The sequence below is a fragment of the Garra rufa genome, chromosome 21, assembly GCF_049309525.1.
Source record: "Garra rufa chromosome 21, GarRuf1.0, whole genome shotgun sequence".
Lineage (NCBI taxonomy): Eukaryota > Metazoa > Chordata > Actinopteri > Cypriniformes > Cyprinidae > Garra > Garra rufa.
In genome coordinates, this window is record NC_133381.1 from 39935298 (window position 1) to 39958942 (window position 23645).

Consider the following 23645-nt stretch of genomic DNA (forward strand, 5'->3'; position numbering starts at 1 on the left):
TTGATTAGCTCACTTTCAGCCCACAATGGACGCATATCTTGCTGGATTGACACAATGCCTACAAAGCTGATCCTTTAGCAGTGGTTTGATGTGTTTGCCTTTATCTTCTCAAAATACAGTACAGATTTATTGTTAAATATCCGTCATTTTACTCCCTAGAGGAGTTTTGCATTTTGTATTGCTTTTTTGCTCTACACTAAAGGAGACATGTTAGCCACAAAAACTGCACAAAATCTCTTAGCTTCTATTAAAGCACACAAGATACTCATGCCATTGCATTTATCAGATTTTGTGAAGCTTTTGTGTATGCTGTTATTGAGGCCAGACATATATATAGTTTAAGTTTTAAGTGACTCAGACTTTGCAAATTTTGATAGAAATAAAAATAACTAATTTAAACAGGCCTACTCAATTATATTTATAGTACGCCTCAAAAAAAGCATTTTTTGCATTCTTCCTTAGTTTTTTTCTCCTGTCCCCATCAAAAACTCATTACCCTTGTTGGTTATTCAACGTATTTGCTTGACTGACTGACAAATATTAATAGTAGTAATCTGTGAAACCAAAGTCTGCCTGTTTTTTTATTTATGTTTTTTAATAAAAACACACACATACAGTCTCTTACTGCCACCTGACGCAGGGACGGTTGCATACAGTAAAGCTGAGTTCACAGGGTCCCTTATGCAGTGTTCGCTGCTCCCTATACAATATATAAAGGTTCCTTTACATCCATGGAAGCTTTCCATTGCACAAAAGGTTCTTTATAGTTGAAAAAAGGTTTATTAGATTACTTATTATACTAAGAAAAAAAGGTTGTTTTAAGAACTGTTCAATGACAGGTTCTTTCGGAACCCAAAATGTTTTTTAATTGCATCACTGAAAGTTCACAAATTATAAATTGTAAAATGCATTCAATTTAGTTTAATATCAATTTTTATGATTATAATCAGTCATATTTAAAAGTCCTAAAAGCTCTGAATATATGTTGCGACATTTAACATGAAAACTAAGGTACGCTCTTAAAATAAAGGTGCTTCAAAAGGTTCTTCATGCGATGCCATAGAATAATTTTTGGCTTTTTTTTTTTTTGGTTCCACAAAGAACCATTTCTTGCTTACCTTTTTATAATCTGAAGAACCTTATTTGCCACAAAGAACCTTTTATGAAGTAGAAAGGTTCTTCAAATGTTAAAGGTTCTTAATGGAACCATTTAGACAAAAAGGTGCTTCTATGGCATTGCAAAGCAACTTTTTTTTAAGTGTGTATTTTGGTTATATGGTCATCTTAACTGTAACCCTTAATCATTATATTTAGCTTTGTTTAGCAGCTGTTGCAGTTTGCATACTTTATTACTGCGAACAAACCACACCTTCCTAATTAAACTCAATAATAATGCCTCAACTCCTTTTCCCCACTTTTTATTTTTAATTTTGCAGTACTGTGGCAATGCGCAGAGAAAGGTGGGGGAATTTGGTTATGGCGTTTACAGTGCCCTTCAAACTGAAAATGAACGTTCCCTTCAGTTTGGAATGGCACTGAATATTGTGTACATTGTGAAATCAACTTTTGCAGCAAAATCGGCACTACGTTGATTACAACACAAGTCAAGCATCTTGTGGTTTAATGTCCGCTGATGACATTTTGTGCAATGCAAACATCAAAAAATATGATTCTTATGTAAGTTTCATCAGTTTTCATGTTAAAACGTGTTGTTCTTAGGCGGACTCTGTGTACGATTAGTCTTCCCATAGCGCAACAATAAGTTCCAATAGCTGCTCTAGCTATCGCTGTTCTCAGATCAGTGTTTACACATCCAAAGCTTAACTGCTGCTACGAAGAAACTGCTGAATATAGATCAGCAGCTGTGTGCTCCTTCAACTTCATTTACATTGTTTACATCAAGTATGCTGTCGTTTCTAAAATGATTTTACCCAAAACTAATTTTAAATAAACAAAATGAGCGTAATTTGTAGATCAAAATGTGTTTATTTAATTACGGTTGCATTAAAAATGAATTCAGCCAAGTATTTGAAAATAAATTACATTCATATACATTCACCTTCTCAGTCAACTCAAAACTAGCTCACAATGAGTTGACTTTTTAGATGAACGAACCAGACAAATCTCTTGTAAACAGTGTGATAGTCACTGGATTTTATCTGAATATAACAATGTTAACACTATCGTGGTTCAGTAATTGTAGCACATTCTTTCATGGTAGCTATGTATTTAGTTATTTGTTTATTTATTTATTTGAAAGCTTTATTTATTTCTATTTATGGCTATGGCTATTTATGATGCCCAATTAAGAATCCGTAGCTCCTTAGGTCAAACTGTAATAAAAGAGCAGACTTTAATAGGCCAATGAAGAGCCTTAATTGTTCAGAGAGAAGGCAGGCAGAGCGTTAGAGTTGAGTCAGTGACTCTGGTTGGCCGTCCCGTTGGTGTGGGCGGGCGTTCGCGTCTCCAAGCATGGCAGCCTGTGTTTGCAGTTGTCCCTAACAGCACCGACCGACTCCAGCCCAAACACCTGTGTTTGCTTTTGCGCTCACTCCCCCAATCTTCCCCGTGCAGGTCACATGATCGGCAGATAGCCCCGGCACCATGGGAATACAAAAGCAGGGGCTTTTAGCGCTGTTAATCATTAATGTCAGGCTTCCTTGTGCCCCTCTCTCTTGACGTTGCAGATGTGAATGTTATCTTGCTCATGCATCCAGGTCAGACGTGACTGTGGGTAGCTGCAGGTGAACGTGGCTGATGGAAAGAGTAGAACCAGCAGTTGCCATATGAAGGGGTGTGGCACGACGGTGAAGACGACTGCTGATTGGTTCGGATCTAAAAAGAAAAGCATACTTGGTTAAAGTGTAAAATATTTGTGATGCAGTAATGCAGTTGAAGGGTGTCTAAAAATGTGTATTCTAGAAAGACATTGGAAGAAAATGCTACAAACATAGCAGCAACCATTGGGGTCTTGTTTGACATGGTGACTGAGAAATTGGAAGCGATAATAGAAGTTAAAGTCATTTGTGCTAACATGGATCACATCCATCTTTAAGGAATTAAGTTGGCTAAACCACAAGATACTGAGATTATACTTATGCCTGAACTTGTTATTGGTTGTTCCAAAGACCCCAACTACCCCCATGCACTCTTAAAAATAAAGGTTCTTTATTGGCATTAATGATTCTGAGAAGAACCTTGAACATCTATGGAACCTTTCAAATTCAGAAAACTTTCTTTATAGCTGAAAAAAAAATCTTTAGATTTGAAATGTTCTTCAAAATGGCTCTTTAAGGCACTGTTCGCTGAAAGGTTCTTTGGGGAACCAAAAAAAAAAAAAAAGTTTATCCTATGGCATCACTGCAAAAACACCCTTTTGGAACCTTTATTTTTAAGAGTGTACAATTCTCTAATGCACATACTCTTAAAATGAAAAGGTTCCAAAATGGGGAACATTTTCACATTTTGCGTTTCCCAAAGTTCAGTTTAAAAAAAAAAAAAGAATTTTCTTAGTGCAAAGAACATTAGTTCTGGACCACAAAACCAGTCTTAAGTAGCACTGGTATATTTGTAACAATGGTCAAAATTATCAGTTTTTCTTTTATACCAAAAATCTTAAGTAAAGATCATGTTTCATGAAGATATGTAGTAAATTTACCGTAAATTTAAAAAAATGAAATTTTTGATTAGTAATATGCATTGCTAAGAACTTCATTTAAACAACTTTAAACATTATTTATTATTATCTTATTTATTCAGCTTTCACATAAGTAATTTTCAAACTTTGACTCTTATGACTGTTGTTTTGCTTCAGAGTCACAATTGAATCATCTAAAGAACCTTTTCCACTGTAAAGTTCCTTTTATAAAGTGGAAAGGTTCCATGGATGTTAAAAGTTCTTCATAGAACCATCGATGCCAATAAAGAATGTTTTTTTTAAGATTGTAGACTTGGGTTTAACACACATTCAAGCACATGTTTTATAGGTAACAAAGTTGTAGTATGATTGTTTCTAACAATATAGGAATACAGTATACCAATCAAAAATTTTAGGCAGAGGTTGAAAACTAAGTAGTGAGCATAATTTAAATACCGTGCATAAATGTAGGTCTGAGGTTCAAATTTGTATTGCTATTTGTATTGTTTTTGGGGGGTTTTAAATCGAAAGATGTGCAATCTAAGGAAAAAGGCGAACCTTTAACCTAAATTATAGGCAGAAACATCACTGAAGCCACAATGTTCAGACATCCCGCCAGATTTACACCGCACACTGTTTGTTTGTTCACCCTGGACGCTAATGATAAGAGCTTGGAACATGAGTTCACTGTGAAAATCACTAGTTAACCAGGCCATGTGCCCCCTCTCTTCTGAAGAAACTCCCACCCACACACAGACATGCATTACCACACTGCTCCTGTCAGAGACATAAAAAGCGGATTACAAGAGGCATATTTCCCTGAGCCTGGGCCAATGGGGAAATAAATAGTTCATTTGTTGAGTCAGAGCAGGCCCTAACCGTAGTGCGCTTTAAACAAAGGTGCCTGTTTACCAGCAGCAGGTAGAAGATGGATAGCTGGTTAAACATTGCTGGCATACCTGGCCGGTGCCATGGGCCGGTCAATGAGACCTACTGAGGGGACATTGTGTGGATGAGGCTTATCTCTGGTGTACTCTTTGAGACCAGACCTGTGAGTGAGAGCGAAAGGCACGTTTGAAGAGATAGAGATTATAATGTTTGGCCTTTTTTGAGATCATGTGTACAGCCAAGCTGTTATCATTTAGCACTTGTCAAAAGAATTTGGAAAGAAATTTTTGGAAATATATGGAATTGTGAAGCAGATTAAAAAGATGTCAAATGGAAAACATTTTAAATGTGCTTCAAGAGCATGACTAGTGGTCATCTTTTTACCTGTTTTACTTTTTTTTTTTTAAATCCAGCCAAGATTTTGAGCAAACTTTTAAGATATGCATATAATTTGTAGCAAAGTTTTAGAAATAAAGACAACTCCCGAAATAGTTGTTTACTTTTGATGTGAATAGTCATTTCAATATAAGATGGCATTTATTTATAATGTATTGATAATATTAATCTTCTTTAAACGTAACAACTTAGGAAATGTAGTTTTACACACACACACACACACACACACACACACACACACACACACACACATATATCCAACATTGGAAGAATTCAGTTCTGAAAACTGACAGAATATGAGAATAACAGACATAATAAGGTAATAGATTTAAAATGCATTTATTTTATAGTAAGTGTAGTTGAAGTCTATTATCATTTTCACTGACATATCGCTTGAGACTTACTGATATAAAAATAATAATTACATTTCATTTGGAGTACTATTGTGCACAATGCACATTTCTTAATATTAAGCCTAAAATGTTTTCTAACGTCACTGTTAATGACGATTGTATAATCTTTAAATAATATCGGTCTTTAAATGCACGATAAGTACATATTATGTAAATGTATTTGTATTATACTTAGCTTGAAATACATTTTTTTGCATACATTTTGGTTCACTAGGGAGCACCTGGACGATAATTTTCTCATAGCCTAAGACCTAAATAAACCTTATTACTCAAGCCTTTCATAGCCTATTGTCTCTGATTTAATGCATGACCAAAATATTGTATCACTTTTACATTTATTCTAGGAAGTCTCACTTGGGTATACGCAAAAGCCCTTCAGCAGGGTGTGTTTTTATTCGTGTGTGTTCCCATAACCGTATCCTTGGCATGTTCCGGTACTTGCTAATCACCCAGATTTTGTGCGTTTCATCTTATATGAGTCAGTCGTTCTCAGCCATTTCTGTGCAGTAGAGATCTGCGTCGTGTTTCAACACAGCGATTCTCAGCACCCATAAATTACACAGCGGTGGCAACTTAAAGAAGTGCTGAAAAGCCATGAACAGAGCTTTACTTTACTATCAGTGAAGCGTAAGTCTCCACTATCCCACACACGACCTGTTCACACACACTCACATAAATGTGAATGCGTGCATAATTGCACTTACATGCTTACATATGAAAAACAAAAAACACAAATGATTCTTTTTACCTCTTTTTTTTTTCAAAGCCACTGAATGTATTATTATTATTATTTTGGGTTTTAATTAAAATCCATCGTTCTTGTGACCGAACTGTGAAATCTGTCATCTTTTTATGAGATCTCATTACTTAAGCCATATTATGCACTAATGCATTAGAATTAGTCTATGAGTCATGACAAGAATGAAATGACTCTTCTCATCAACTTATCGAGTTTTCTAGCTGCCTAATACATCTGTAATTCCATATGATCTTTCTGATGTGTCCGCACTGCTGGAATAGAGAATACAAAATACTGTGTTAGGAGAAGAAGAAGAAAAAAAATAGGTTGACCTACTTTAAACGGACTTAAGTCTATTGTGTGTGTGTGTGTGTGTGTGTGTGTGTGACTACACAAAAAAAATGTGACCCTGGACCACAAAACCAGTCTTAAATAGCACAAGTGTATTTGTAGCAATAGCTAAAAATACATTGTAAAATTTTTCTTTCATGCCAAAAATCATTAGATCATTAAGATCATCGTTTTTATGAAGATATTTTGTAAATGTCTGACTATAAATATCTCAAAACGTAATTTTTAATTAGTAATATGCAAAGACTAATTTAAAGGCGATTTTCTCAGTATTTAGATTTTTTTGCACCCTCAGATTCCAGATTTTGAATAGTTGTATCTTGACCAAATATTGTCCTATAACAAACCATATCAATGGAAAGCTTATTTATTCAGCTTTCAGATGCTGTATAGATCTCAATTTCAAGAAAATTGACCCTTAACTGTTTTTTTTGTCATAAAAACTGAATGCATACTGCAATGTTAAACACATCGGTTAACCTAATAATGACAAAAGTGGCAAAACTATTATTCATTATGACTAAAACAAACTGATACCATTAGGTTGCTTTTAAGGCGTCCTCAGAAATAGGTAATAATAATAACAGTTATATGGATAACAATAAAGTCTAATTTGTTAACAATAATTAGAACAAAAGTCATGAATCTTAGTTCATGTTAATATGTACAATACATTTTTAAAAGCTGAAGTTGCATCTGTTAACATCTCTGAACTTCTATGAACAAGCAATGAACAATTGTATTGTTTACTAAATGCTATAAAATATACTTCTTATTGCTACTTTGTTAGTCAATGCATGAACTAATGTTAACAAATAGAGCCTTAGGTGTTTGCTACTTTTCGTATTGTGCAATCACAACAAAGATGCATGTGAGCTCTGGAACTGGATTTCTCTTTCCAAGCAACCATCGCATTGTCGTCCCTCTTTTTTTTACTGATCAAAGGAGTCATGTGGATAGTTTTATTTTGCTACCACTCATTTGTGAAACACATCAGAGATCAGAGAGCTACTGTATAATTGGCACAAACCCCATATCAGAACCCTTATACTTGACAAGATAAGGCATTGCCCTCAAACCGCAATCTTGACCCCCTTTTTGACTCAGCCGTCCCCCTTAAATGAGAGCACATGCAGAGGTGAAGCCCGGCCACGGAGATACACGCACAATATGTGGCATTAGCGTGTTTGTTCCCGAAATGGCGAAAAGCCACGCAAAAGTATCTAAATGACCATACAGTACAACGTACAATGAGAATTAAACACATGGGGCAGCTGGACTCTTATCTGAACGAAACCCGGCAACAAAGGAGCCCTAAGACTAAGAGGCTTGATGCATGGGAAAGCTATGGGCCAGCTATTGTGACTGCCCTTCTGCTGAGCAAATAGTCCAAACTGTTCATTCCCCGTCTTCCATTCTCTCGCCGGCACATTGTTTGTGTCCTTGCATTTCATTCGGCAAGGAAGATTGCTCTCAGGCCCAGTGAGCAAACAGTCCAGAAAAGAGCCGGCTATCTTCTGCTGTTCCCAGGAGAACTAGCATTTTGATTTGGGCTCCAAGCTGTCAGAGGATTGGAGAGTTGATGTCAGGGTGCCTGAATTAATTGCTTTAAGCCGAGGAGGGGGCTGACTGCGTTTATCGCCAACTGTTCAGTAAGATGTTTCCTAGCAATTATGCCCTCGACTTCGGCCGCAAGCTCCTCAATTGTCGGCTTTTATATTTTAGAGACATGCCGCAGGACACGGTTAAGGATCTGGGCTAAATAAACTTAAACGTATCTGCGTGGACGCATGGTAATGTTCTAGCCTGACGAGGTGAAAAGTCACTAAGACCGTATTGAAATTCAGATTCTGCACTGGCAGGAACGTCGAATCGCACAGCCTGTTCATTTGGCATTTTCTGTTTCAGGTCAAATGCAATTCAAACTGGTCCTTCCCTTGTTGCAAGTGTCTGTTTTTCCAAGTGCAACGTTCTTCCAAGTCATACAACAATTCCTAAATGTCACAAACGACATAAAGCTGTTACTCCAAGTACCATTTAACAGCTGAAATTAATTGTAAACCCTATTGTGTTCTTGTCCGTTACCATCAAAGGGCACTGCAAATGCTGAATAATTCATCTTCCTATTCCCATCTTTCCCTTCTTCTATAGCTTCCACGGAGAGAGAGCATTTGCATCGTAAAGGCAATATGAGTCTTAACCTGTCGCATAAAAGGCAGATGGATTTGTTTAGATTATGAACCGCCTCTCATATATGTCTCACAGCTCACATCCATCACCTGATTTGCTTCAAAGGTGGCATCATGGCAAGGCATTCTCCAACAATGCTTTGTTTTGCATGTAAAAATGGCTCTCTGGATGATTTGCATTGGTATAGGTTTGCATTAGTTGGAGAACGGTCTATGGGAAGAGCGACCTCAATGATGAGTTGAGCCTTTTAAACTTCCCAATACACAGTTATGGTAACGGTTGATGCTAGTAATAAATCCTGTACCAAACATGCATAGACTATACCTCTTTTCTCTGTTAAATCTGTTTTTTCAACACTAATAGAGTGCAACAGCTGGATTTTGATAGTAAGAAATCCACTTTATTTATTTTTTATTATAACTTAAAAAGGTAAGACAGGCCTGTTGTGAGCTTTCTAGTCGATTGGATAAGCTTTTGTTAAAGCAATCTGCTTACATAACATTTATTTTTAAAATAAACATTTTTGGGATTCAGGATGAAAAATACTATTTTATTATTAGACTGTTACATTAAAAATCTATTTCTAATTGATCTTACCCTTACATTTAGTTTTGTTGGTGTAACCTAATATATTCATTAATGTTAAATAACATTTTTCTATTAATAAAATCAATTATTTTAGATCATGAAGCACATTTTTTAGGTTACCATTTTAGAGAGCATCAGCAAACAAGTTGGTCTCCACTATAAAAACACTCAAGGTACTTAAATTCATTGTTCAGAACTATTGATATGCTATTTATGGGAATTGCTATTGTATTACAGTTAAACATCCACTTCAGATGGTTATTATAGCTTTTAATGTGGTTAAGGGGCCTCGTTAACATTCGCACTAATTGAAGCCATTGTCGTCGCTTCTGTAAATTGGAAAACAAAGACATGCTTGCAGATAATAAATCAGCCACAACAATGAGGAAAGCACTTGATCTGACAGGAAATTGAATTAAACTGCCTGCTATGTGGCTGTCAGAACGAGGAGAGGGGTTAAACATTGTGTGTCAGGGGACCACTACTGTGTAGCATCTGAGAGTAATCTGTTCTAGCGTACCAGAGGCTCCTCCGGGCTTTTTAACAGGCAACACCCAGACATTAATCTCTTTGTGATAAATGCATTTATACTGGATTAAACTGAAGATTGCCTTTAGTTTGTGAAAGCGTTGGTGAATTATTTCGGTCTGAGTTGGGGGATTTACTTTAAGAGCTCTTGCTGTGGAGTCTCTGGGGACGGTGTGGGTAGAGATCCTGGATATGTATTTACTAGTAGGTTAAATTCGTCCGTGGCAAGAGATCTGATTCGATCAAATGAAAGAACATCAACTGCTGTTTGCTCCCCCATTATGTTTGCTCATGTCTGCTTTTGTTAAGTGGTTTACCAAACAAATGTAAAAATGAATGCTGTTCATATATAATCAAGCTTTATAACTGTCTTCATTAAGTTATATCACAACAGTTGTAATAAACATAAAGAAGCATCACTACAAAACTCTAAAATCCTGCAGCTAGATTATTTGTATGTATGTGTTTATTCTCTGTGAATGCTTGAGGAAAGTTTTTCTCATGAATGTTGCATGAGTATGTCCATCACCCTCTAAACTACAAGCTTCTCAGTGTTGAAAAAAAATGCAGAAATCACCTTTGTGACATACTCCTCTCACGTACAATAAATTGGACAAGCTCTATCTTGGAATAACCTATCGCCTTTACCATTTCGGCACTGGGAACACATGCAGGACACAATCTGATTCGCTTTTGTTATGCAGGGAATCACGCTGGGGCATCTGGGCTTGTTTGCCTTTGGTGAGAAATGGAGATTGGTTTGGAGGTCTGAATGAATTGCTGGCGTCTGTGTTTATTGCTTTCATTAAGATTTAATGAGTCAAGTGTCCTTCCCAGTGACTTAGATTTTACCCACAGCATTTGACCACAGGAAATGTTGGGCAAGCCTGTGAACTATTGGCATCCGTACCATGTTGACATGTGTGTTAATGTGCACAGGAAACGGCAGAGCTGACATCAACATTGTCATTTCTTATTTAATATCCTACTTCAGTCATAAAATGGAATCTGGCATTTGTCCAAGCGAATTTATCCCTAAAAGATGCCGATGTTTAATCGATGAATCGGGAGAATGGGTTTGCTGAATGGACATGTGGTTTGGCCTGTACGTCTCAGCAAGAATTTCACACCAAGCTGTTGGATGAGTGTGAACACAGGCCTGAACCGTCACACTCTTTCACTAGTTCCGCTGCATTCGCCATGATTCTCTGACCATGACACCCTGACAACATGTAGGCCATTTAACAACAGCTCCAAGACAATAAAACAACCTTTTAAGGCTAAAGAATAATAGACAATGTTTCTATTCAGTGTCTAAAGGGTTGGGCATGCACATAACATTAAAAGCAATGCAAGAGCAGGAAAAACTCTGTTGATGATTCATTTCAAAACAATGCCACCTACTCATCCCATTAATTACTATAGTAAATTGCTCAAGAAATGCTCATGAGTGTTTTATTTAGAAGACTAGTCAGCTTGTATTGTAATGTAACCAGCTTGAATAGCTCAAACAGCATATTTATGTCATATTAATGGTTTGGATAGCATGCATTGTATCACATGAAATGCAAACATTTCATTAAAGGTTAGAAAACATGCATTTCTCCAGTCAAAAAAAAAAATGTAGACAGCTAGATTCATTTGATCTTTTGCTGTGTCACAAAGATATGCTTCATCAGGTTATTGACTTAAATAAACAGAGTGTATCTTTTTATGGTTATCATATTTCTCAGATTATATTGTGTAATGTTTTAATATATAATTGTATTGACCAAGGTAACCAAGAACAAGTGTAATTTATTGTAAAGGCAATATAAAAGCATACTCAATATTTTATGATATTAAAAACTAAAGAAATGTATAAAAACAATGTTGATTTTATAACTGTTATATAAATAACTGTTACTAGTTATTTTAGGAGGAAACTAGCGTTTTTCCAAAGTACACAGCAGTTCAAGGTCATCTTTAGGAAAAAAAAAACATGTGCTCTCCAAGGTTTTCTGTCTGGCTTTATTATATATGTAGACAACAACATTTAAAAAGAACGAAAAACTGTTTTAGTTTTAATTGCAATTTATATAGAAAATAAAGGGTTCCAAAAAAAATTCATTATCGAGCATTAGTAGGCTATTTAAAAATTTTAGTAGAAATATGACATGGAATTATTAAAATTGTCGTCTTCGACGTTGTTCCTTTAAATGTATTAATATTTTATCAGTTTTGGGGAAAAATGCTCTAGTTTTACATGTAATCTTATTGCTCGACGTTTAAAAAGTCTTAAAGACTATTACAAAGACTGACCTAATCCTATTCGGCATATTGCAGTGAAACTGCCTTTCTAACTTTAGGGCGTAGATTAGGCGTCTGTGTTGAGCATTAATATAGTGTGGGACAGCAGCAGGATTAAGAGTATTTGGTCTTAAATCGGGGTAGTGCGAACGGACCCTCCCCAGCAATGGGTTAAAGCGGCATTACAGCTTGTAAGAAGGGTGTCCCGCAGATCTCCCTGGAGACCAGCTCCACTTGGGTGTTCCAGGACTGAGTAGAGAGCAAAATACGTGCTAAAGCCATTTAGTTTAGATGCCACATACACTGTCATGAAATTTGGATCAGACCGTTTCCATTTCAAAATTAGCTGGATTTGTGCTTTAGGTAACAATATGAGTCGTTCATATGCATGCAATTCAATCAAATAAATATAAATAAATCAGCTTCATTCCCAATGATTTGTTAATTTTGGCCTGCATTATGCTTGTGATGTATCTACTTATGAAAGTTTAGGTGATGCCCATAGCTCTCCTTGAGAAACTTTATGCTCCTAATGAGAATTTTAAGGATCGGTTGTTTACATTCCGGCTTTCATTTGCAGTATGATATGCAAATTGGATGACTCCGACGAAAAGCAATTAAACTGGGTTACCTAAGTGAGAAGAGAAAACACGCCAGGGAAAAGCTGATCTCGTTGCTATAACAACTATAATAGTTCGATTTTTATATTTGTTTTAATTCGTTGTAACAAACAGACTGTTAAAATGCTATTAGAAATATATTTTAGGTTTTACTTTTTTATTGCATCCTTTTATTGCATTTTTTCCTTTCAAGGCCTCTCGTTTTACATACTCGCACAGTCACAGTAATTATGAGCAAAATAATAATAGCCTAACAATAATAATATTGTTGTTATTATTATTATCAAATTAAATTGTTGGTGGTGGTGAAGAAGGGAATTTTTAAAACATTGTAGAGAATCAGAACAGAAACAACCGGAGCTACCACTCCTTTTATTCTTTCCTTTACTTTGTGAAGATAAACTCTGATCTTGTCATGATGATACTTATTTTGTCCGATGTCAAACATTAGGTCTATTAGGATGCTGCTAAATTGTATGCTCAAGTTGATATTTGTGTCTCTTGAAACGAGAAATTCGTCGCAAAATTTTTGTATTGGTTATCGAAAATAATTTAAGATGTAGACCGTTTCGCTTTCGTTAAATTAGAGACGTCAGATATTTTATCTGCAACTTGGTTGCAAAGGCTTTGCGTTTATTTCGATAACAAGTTTGTCCGGAAAAAAAAAAAAAACACATCACCGCTATGTAGGCTACCTGAGAACTCCATTTGATGGGCTGCGGTTATTGGCACGGCGAAAACAGTGCATGTCTTCTCCAGTATCATTGGCATCAATCAGCTGGAATAGCCATCTGACAGTCGGCTGAAAGAGCCCCTTAACATCAGCACTTGAGCTGTGTCTGTTCAAGCGTCGAACCATATTGCCGTGAAATCAAAGTTGCACGCAGAAACGTCCTATATGAAATCCGTTTCAAGCCAAACACACAGCATGCATCGAAAGCCTCAGGATTTAATGATAAAATTGTTCGTACCTGGAGCCTGCAGAACGGTAGTCGGAGCCTCTCCCGCTGCCTTCTGCACAGGGCTGGAAGCCTCGCGGCATTTATTTGAGCTCAAACTCTGTCACTGTTGACTTTAGCAACAAAGCAAAGATTTCACTGCCCCGCTAGTTTAAAAAAATGATTATTTTACCAAGATATCGATCAGTGCGCTATAAAAATTCAGCCTAGCATTATGTCTAAAACGAGGGGCACCGAAATTTAATTTCTGTGTAAATTTACCTAGAAGTGACGTGCTCCTATTCAAAGTTTACACTCGTGTGATTTGATTGCTCATGTACACATCCTATATGTATTAATACCGCCTTTTTCATTGTTTACCAGTTTTTGTTTATTCGCAGATCATGGGGGTTTGAAATACAATGGAATGGACTGAGAGCTGAAAACACAGAGGTAACAAAACCAGGCCTTCTTTGCCATTATTCAAGTTGAAGGAGAATTCTCTTAGTGTACACATTCATGTGATACCCCTGGGGGATGATTTGTTGGCCGCAGATGACTTCTTGATCTGCAAGTTTACTATTAAAAAGAGAAAGCCTGTAATACAGCTTCCTTATTTGCGTCGGAACGGCAATGCGATGCCTATCAAAAGTGTCCATTTACTTAAACATTTCTGTGTTTTAGTTAGGACTTATTATTTCTGTTATTTGCTTTTTATATCAGAGGGGTCTCATCGTCTTATTTATATGTTTGGAAAGAAACGAGAGACTTCATAAAGATGAGAGAAGATGTTCAGAAATTGGCGCTATTTTATTATTATTATTTTTTCGGTTTTGTCTCATTAAAAAATCTCCTAAAATATTTGGTGAAAACTGGTGGTTTTTATTTAATATAGTCTATACTTCATGATATTTGTTTATTTATTTATTCATTTATACATCAAAAGGGCCTCACTTCTAATTTGTAGAAACAAGTGCCTTTCTAAAAATGACAAAAGATGTTGCTGAATTGAGAAATGGGCACTGTCTTTTTAGTTTTGTTATGCCGTTGTGCTTTAAAAAAAATCTTCATGAAGTCATCATATAGGCCTATACACTGTGCATGAGTAAATGAATCTATTTAATTATATAGCCTTTACATGCAAACCATTTGTGTCTTCTTCAACGTGGATTTCTGAACACAACACTAGGCTACATTTAATTGTTGTGATAATAGATTTCAAATGATTGCGGTTTTTTTACGCAAACTGCAATATATATTCAAGGTATTCGAATATATGTCGCTTAATACAGACTATTTGGAGAATTTCTGAATGTTTAGAAACCTATGGAATTAAAACCATTTTAACTGTAAAAAAATATATATTCTTAGGCTATTTTTTCAGTTTTTATTGTTGATATTTCATGTCAGGGATAAAAATGGCAAATCATTTATTCAGTCAAAATAATTCAGCTGTGGCAGATGAAATAGAAATGTGTAACCCTCACAATTAACTAGTCTAGTTCATATGTGCAAATGCGTTGATAATTCGTTGAGCAAAAGGACATTAGTTATTATTATAGCCTTGTAGTAGTAGAATAATATTGCTGTTGTTGACAACACACACAAATAAGTGAAAATCAGAATTGAGAAAAAATTCCAAATAACACTTTAATATAGATTCTGTTCTTGTCATCAACTACAAGAATACACATTTACAAGCCATAAATAAGTTTACACAAGTGATTGAAGAACTTCAATCCGTCCGCAGTCCTTCGGTGAGATTTTGGTCCATTTTCAAAAGCCGCCTCGAAGAGTTCGTCACATTGTCAACATATCTTTTACAAAATAATTACTAACGAACATCTAAATTAACGGAGAACGTCAAAAATCAGAATACATATACACAAACATTTTACAAATGTACAAATCGCCGCAAGGTCCGTGAGAGTTTAGGAGGAGTTCAGGATGGGCCTGGAGTACACACCTTGGTAGTACGATGTGTCCGGCGAATCCAGGCCCGCTTTGCTCGCCATGGAGCCCATGGATAACGCGCCGGCCATAGGAGAGCCGTAACCGTAATGCATCACTTGCTCATATGTCTTTAGGTCCATTTTGTGATGCTGCTGCTCCGAGGACATGAGGTTGTTGATGGAGAAGGGGTGATTGAAGGAGTAATGGTGTTCTGGCTTCAGGTGTCCTTCGTGCGCCAAAACAGAGTGATGTTGAGCCAGGAGATGCTGCGCCTGAGAGGTCGGGGAGGCTGTGTGGTCCGGGCTCAGACCCTGACCCGACTTCATGTCAGACAGGGATCTTTTGTGCTCGTTGCTGGACGAGTTGGAATGAGGAGATTCGTTCCCGTTGCAGCTCTCAGAGCTGCTGTTCGAGCCGCCCTCCGAGGTTTTCCGACCCGGCTCCTTGCTCATTTTTTTAACGTCGCACTTGAAGCGCTTTTGCCTCCTCAGATAGCAGCCGTTTTCGAACATGTTCCCGGAGTCGGGGTGAAGGGTCCAAAACGAGCCCTTGCCCGGCTTATCCGGGGAGCGCGGAACTTTCAGGAAACAGTCGTTGAAAGACAGCGAGTGGCGGATAGAGTTCTGCCAGCGCTGCTGGTTCTGTCGGTAAAAAGGGAAAAGGTCCATTATCCACTGATAGATCTCACTGAGGGTCAGCATCTTGCTGGGCGACTGCTGGATGGCCATGGTTATGAGAGAAATGTACGAGTAGGGCGGCTTGGCGTGCGTGTAGCTCCTCCGGTAGGTCTTCGGGTCCCTGGATCTGTTTATGTTCGACTGGCCATACATGGGGCTCATAGCGTTCATATTGCTGTACGAGGTTAAGGCGTTCATAGAGGGCGCTTGCGCTGCCATGGGGCTCATGGTCGGGCTCAGGGCTGCGCTCATGCCCGTCATACCCGCGCCCATGCCGGCCATCGCTCCCGTGCCGGGGGACATGCCTGTCATTGAAGGACTCATACCCGTGTTGACATAGGACATGTTCATGGTGTTAGCTGCTGTCATGTTTGCGGTCGAACCCATACCGGACATAGTCATGTAAGTGTTCATGGAGTTCATTCCCAGTCCGGTGTTCATATTGCTGACCGAGGTGTAACACTGCCAAAGAAATCAAACAATACTATTAAAAACAATTCAACTCCAAGCAGAACATATATATAATCGCTGGCTTCGCTACACTGAAAAGAGAAATAGGCCTAATATATAGTTTAATATAGAAGTGCTTTTATTAAATAAATCGTTTTGGTGGGGTTTGTGGAAAAAAGAAAACGAATTTATCTGGAGGCGTGTAGAAGTCATAAGAGTGTTACTAAAATAATAAAAAATAAAAAGAACATATATATATATATTTTTTTTTTTTTTGGCCAGTTAAAGGTTTCCAACATATTGAAGGAAAACCATAGTCGATATTACAGCCACGCAGAAATTCAAAACCAAGAACAGTAGGTTATTTGTTTAAAAGTCAAATGTCCGGTTATTTTCGCTTTCGAACGCCCGATGTTGTCGAATAAGAAAAGCCATGTATTCATCACTATCCATAATTGGAAATGAAAAGTTTGCATTGCATGTCAAGCACAACTTTGTTAGGATAGTGCAGGGCGTCGAGATGATGGGGGAGGATTTGGAGGCGCCTCAAGTCAATATTTGATCTCAAAGTTAATATTATCTCAGGGCTAATATTGAGTTGTATAAAACCGGATCGGATTTCGACGAGGAGAAAAAAATACATATATATTTATTTAGGTGAGTTACCCACCTCGGGCTCTCCGTAGTAAGTGCTCCAGTCAGCTGCGTGTTCGTGTCCCTCCATTTTGACAGCACCGAGCATCCTGGAAAAAAGTTTCGTCTACTTTTCAAAACGCTTCCCCACACGAGAAATGCCGGTATTGTGTGTCCTTTGGCAGCCAAAGGTGGTTGTTGGGGACCACGGGATACACTCGTGTCGTCGTTGTGCTCTCCTCCTGTCAAGAGCTGGCGCATGTGTATGTGTGTGTGTGTGTATCTGAGATGACTGCAGTTGAAATGACGCCTGCTGCTGGCTCTTAACGCTGTGATATAGCTCTGTGCGCCCGGGCGAGCCTCCAATCCCTACTGCTTCACTCGGCCCCTATTTGAATAATCTGCTCACACCTAGGCGTGAGACTTCTCCATTTGCCCCCCTATTGTACACCTGCGCAGCTTGAAAAGAGCAGCCCCATTTGAAAAGATTCATTATATCCTAATCTTATTGTATTCCAGCGGGAGAAAGGGGGGAATAGAAGTTTGGACTGCTGCGAGAGGAGTGGTTTGAAATCACATCCAGATAAAACCTGGGAAAACGGATTTAAGAATGCCAACACCTCTGGGTTCAAGTACTATAGTTTATATTCAGATTGTTCAAGTGTTTTTTTTATTTCATAGTTCATAAGCAGTATTTATTATTTACAATCAATTGGAATCAATTTTAAAATCCATAACACATTTAAACAAGTCCATCTCACTATCTCACTATATATATATATATATATATATATATATATATATAGCCTACATTTTTTGTCTTAACACCATTTAATTTTCATTTTTGAGCTGAAAAAAGTCCAATAAACAAAATGTTTAAAACTTGCTATTTGTGGACAATGGGCTGTATTTTAAAAATAGGCTATATAGCATTAAATATAAGAGAAATCAGGACGACAGTGATATAGGCCAGATCGAAACATCCTCAAAATGCGTTGTTTGTTCTCAAATGTTTTCGCCTATTTTGAATTAATTTGTTTACCTGCGCTCTAGTTTATGTAACTAATAGCGGTACGCAGTTTGCTAATGTAAGAGCAGGTCATCGGTGTTGATTCTGCAGAGCTCAGTGGCAAGATTTGATTGCCTTCATTAAACAAAGTAGCTTAACATTTATACACTTTGTTTGACTATCCACGATATTTAGCCGGCGGTGGTTTGGTGCACAAGCTGAGGACAACGAATAAAATTTTTTTATAAAAATACGTGAAGCCTACCACAACATAATTGCTTATATTTTGATATTCTTTGGCCTTTGATAGCTAAGCATCCCCTTGATTTTGTGAAAAAAAAAGAGAGAAAAAAAGAGTGCGCCCTCTCTTGGTGTACAAATTGATTTTTCCACAGAAATAGGTTAGTATGCTCAGTTGTTAACTGTTTAAAATACATGAATTGTTTACCTTTTTATTGCATTATTCAATGTTTAATAGATTACTAGTTAGTGTCAAACATGTCACGAATTGTCACGAAATTTTCGTGTATTTTCATACTCAAGCGTTGAAGAAATTATCTTTTAAGCATTATATAATTAATAATTGAATATATAAATGACACAGAAATCATAATGGTTACACTTCGTTATCAGTTCATTTTATAATCACATTTGTCCAAACTTGCAGGGTGAACATTGTCATTCCCTGTCATTTTAATCAAATAAAATTTCTTCAAATAAACAGCGAGGCATCATCTCTTCTTCGATTTGACACGTGCCTCACCAGCATTGTAATGATGTAGAATCAGATTTAGTGTGTATTTGCCTATAGCAGGGATACAATTTGCAAATATAGTCACTGAGTTTATTTGGACCTGTGTGTATTGTGTAAACGGTGTAAGTTTGACGTGCTCACAGACAACGCCAAACGCGTGCAACATCGCCGAACAAATAACGTTCTGCAAATTCGTAGCAATTTCTTATTGTGGTTTGACATGTTGTATGTCACAGAACATCTTAAACGATGGTAGTTTTGAATGCAAACCTTCTTTCACAACAGTCAATGAAATATTGTAAGAGTATAACTCATTTAAAACTGAGTCATCAGTGAAAATGTAGGCTTTTTTTTATTTTGATAATGCACCTTGTTTGGATAACTCGTTAAAGTATTCCTTTAGTTCAAGTGAGAATTGTCCGTCATTTAAAATGTGTGCTATTGGATCTACTTCTTGTGTTTAGCATATTCACATTATCTTACTTGATTATTAGTGATTTTTTGTAGATGCCATTTTAATTATTAAAAACTAAAAAAAAAAAAAAATGACAATGCTGGACCAATTGTGGTCATGTCATATGTCGTAATTATTAGGTTTACTATAATTTATTAATTTATTTTCTGAGTTAAAAATCAAACAATAAAAAGGAGCAGTATAATTTGCCAGCAGTCTCTTGATCTACATTTCAAATAAAGAGATTGAAGTGTGTGTGTGTGTGTGTGTGTGTGTGTGTGTGTGTGTGTGTGTGTGTGTGTGTGTGTGTGTGTGTGTGTCCTTGTATTTATCACGTTATGGGGACCAAATGTCCCCATAAGGATAGGAATACCAGTAAATTTTGACCTTGTGGGGACATTTCTCAGGTCCCCATGAGGAAACAGGCTTATAAATCATGCACAATGAGTTTTTTTGAGGAAGTAAAAGTGTGCACAATCTCCTGTGAGGGCTAGGTTTAGGTGTAGGGTGATAGCAAATATCGTTTGTACAGTATAAAAACCATTACACCTATGGAATGTCCCCACAATTCACAAAAACAAACGTGTGTGTGTGTGTGTGTGTGTGTGTGTGTGTGTGTGTGTGTGTGTGTGTGTGTGTGTACCTGGTATTCATCACGTTGTGGGGTGATGAATATGTCCCCACAAGGATAGGAATACCAGTAGATTTTGACCTTGTGGGGACATTTCTCAGGTCCCCATGAGGAAACAGGCTTATAACTCATGCACAATGAGTTTTTTTGATGAAGTAAAAGTGGGCACAATCTCCTGTGAGGGCTAGGTTTAGGTGTAGGGTAGGTGTAGGGCCATAGAAAGTACGGTTTGTACAGTATAAAAACCATTACGCCTATGGAATGTCCCCATAAAACATGTAAACATCAACGTGTGTGTGTGTGTGTGTGTGTGTGTGTGTGTGTGTGTGTGTGTGTGTGTGTGTGTGTGTGTGTGTGTGTGTGTGTGTGTAGCCTATCACATCTTCTAACTGTTCATTTAGGTAATGGAAATTAATAGCATCATTATAGTTCCCATAACATTGATGGTACTGTTTTATTATCAGCCTCTAACAGAAAGCATTGACCAAAATTTGAGACAAATAGTTGACAAAATTCTAATACAACTAGACCAAATAGAGTATTTGTCAGCATAGAGTTTCTGAATATTGAATCACTACAGCATTGTAGAGTTGTTTAAATCTAAATCATGCCATTTATATGAGCATGCATTGACAGGCTTGGTGTTTTTGTAATCCAGTTTTACCAAGCTATAGACTAAACTAGGTAACTATGCTTACCTAATTTTAAAAAAGATTACGCAACAGTAGAAGCTTTTTAAATTACATGGCACAATGTCCTCCTGGATTATTTTGTTTGAAGTTAATTATTAATGGACAAGGTACAGACTGAACGCATTCTGTGTAGAAGGTCGCTATGTTGTATTTGGAAAATGCAAAAAGGACCATGTCTTTGAGTAAACACACCACGTTGGAGCATAGGTCCACACTTTGTGCCTGATCATCTCTGAACTTGGACTGGCACATGTCACATGTCTCTCAAAATATCAAGCTGTAAAACAACAGATGGCAAAACTTTTAGATATTTTATTGAGGGGTACTTTCTTTCTCTAAAGCTTCTCTGCTTCTCTGCACGGCCCAGAGCTCGATCATTCATCATGCGATTCAGCATGCTCTGTGTGTTGCAATGTACTGTCACTGTGGGTGGCGCCTCGGTGATCCTCCTCAATCTCATACATTAGGGCCTGTATTCCCAGTAAATATTGCCATGGAATCTTTAAACACTGACCTCCATTCTCCTTTTTGTCACTAGGAATTTGTGTTCGAGATCATAGAGAGGTCAGGATATTTTTAAGCTAATAGATCTGTTCTTAGATCGATAGATAGATGTTCTATATATTCTATATAGATAGATATAGAATTAACAATAGATAGATAGATAGAGAATGAACAATATATAGAGTTAACTATATATAGCATTATATAGATAGATAGACAGATAGATAGGCCAATAAATAGATATATAGATAGAGAATGAACAATATATAAGTTAGCTATATATAGCAATAAATAGATAGACAGACAGACAGACAGACAGATAGAGAATGAACAATATATTGCACTAACTATAGATAGATAAATATAATTAACAATATATAAAATTATATATAGAATTAACACTAGACAGATAGATATAGAATTAACAAGATAGATAGATAGATAGATAGATAGATAGATAGATAGATAGATAGATAGATAGACAGACAGACAGACAGACAGACAGACAGACAGACAGATGAACAATATATAGCGTTAACTATATATATAGCATTATATAGATAGACAGATAGATAGGCCAATAGATAGATATATAGATAAGGAATGAACAATATATAAGTTAACTATATATAGCAATAGATAGATAGACAGACAGAGAATGAACAATATATAGCATTAACGATAGATAGATAGATAGATAGATAGATAGATAGATAGATAGATAGATAGATAGATAGATAGATAGATAGATAGATAGATAGATAGATAGATAGATATGTTGTCAGCAAGAGTAAGGCAGCAGGATTTGATTAAATTCCCTGCTGTTATTTGCAGGAATGTGTTACTCTGAGCTCCTCTTTCAAAGCTTTTAAGCCACAAAAGAGGCCTTTAAACAAAACCGTGTTTGTTGTAATTTCTTCTTTTTTTGCCATTTGCACTTTTACCCTGTCATTTATCTGATGGAACACAAAAGGGCCAGTAGGTTAAGCTTATGATTGGTCTGTGTGAAACCAATAACTGGATCTCTTTCTTTCCAAATAAAAGATGCAAAAATGTTTGGCGCACAGTGTCTGTGGCGACAGTAAACATTCCGGAGCGAGACAGGAGTTTGTTCTGGCTATTATCTGGCACAGCTGTGACAACCCCTGTTGGCTGCAGGTTTGTGACCAACCAAAGCATGTTTACCTGGAAATGAATCTCAAAAGTAGTTTGACGGGGAATGCACACAACGGCGATTGGATGCGGAGGGGGGAAAAAAACGCAGTCCCGCCATTGAAATGCCATTCAAAGCCAAAGGGGTGGTACGGAAGATATTGCACAGGGGCCTGGGCGCAAACAGTGGCGTAAATGGGCTAAGGGACTTCCTCAAATACGCACGTTTTGATATTGAGAAGCATTCTGCGAGGACTGCCCCATAGTGCACTTCTGTTTGGTCTGTATCCAAGGCCCACTGCAATACGCTTCTCTTGTCATGCAAAGAAGACCACGGCACAATCGCGCATACCTCAAACAAGGTGCCAATCCACATCCAGTGAACCCAGCGTACTGGAGGATCTGAATGCGCAAAATCACACATCTCTTCGTTTCGGCTAAATGGCCAAAGCGGGCAGAAGTTAAACGGGGTGACAGAGGGAACAAAACAAAGCCTTGCGGAGGCTTGAGATGCTAAATCTCTTAATTGATCAGATTAATGCATTATAATGCTTTGGCATGTCTGACAAACTATTACCCCTCTGAGGACAAAAGGGTTCGGATTAAATCCGTTATTTTAATCCTTCCATTTTAATGTATGCCGCTGCAAAAATGTAATATCGCATAACCCTCCATTGCTATTCATCAGTCAGGGAACTGCAAAGTCAACACACATTTTAATTACAAGCCGAAAGCAATTAAACGTGAGGACAAGCGTCAGTATGCTAATTAAATGGCAGGCTCCCGTGGGAAGAGAAGCTCTTAAATATCACTGCTATCAGTCCAGATTGAGCACTACGAGCTGCCATCGTTCACACTCACCTGACACATTTTCACCTCCGAGCTGCAGTAAAGTAAACAGGGGCTTGACTGAAATCAATTCATTAGGGAAAGTTATTAAAGAGGTGACAGCATGTGTGACACGAACTTAGTAAGAGATTAGAGTTTCCTGTGTTTCCTTGCCATCCTTTTCTCCTTCCATTAGTAAGGTTAGAAATGGTAATAGACCAAATTAAGTCCAGCAGTGTTACTTTTTGGATTTCAAAGGTGTAGAAAGCACTGAAATCCACATGTCATAATCAGTGCCAATCATTATCAGCGTTTCCGCTGGTTGAGCTGT

General features: G+C 37.3%; 1 protein-coding gene and 1 long non-coding RNA gene across 2 annotated transcripts; both read right to left on the minus strand.

The window, feature by feature from the left end:
• Positions 1-1966: 1966 nt before the first annotated feature.
• Positions 1967-13870, minus strand: LOC141296305 (uncharacterized). Its single transcript, XR_012341223.1, has 2 exons — positions 13611-13870; positions 1967-2835 (listed from the first exon to the last, which is right to left on the minus strand). It is a non-coding gene; the product is annotated as an uncharacterized lncRNA (long non-coding RNA).
• Positions 13871-15202: 1332 nt separating this feature from the next.
• foxa2 (forkhead box A2) lies at positions 15203-17708 on the minus strand. The gene is made up of 2 exons (XM_073827262.1): positions 17328-17708; positions 15203-16669 (listed from the first exon to the last, which is right to left on the minus strand). Exons 1-2 carry the CDS (start codon positions 17397-17399, stop codon positions 15509-15511), a joined length of 1233 nt encoding a protein of 410 aa, XP_073683363.1. The 5' UTR covers positions 17400-17708; the 3' UTR covers positions 15203-15508.
• Positions 17709-23645: the final 5937 nt, after the last annotated feature.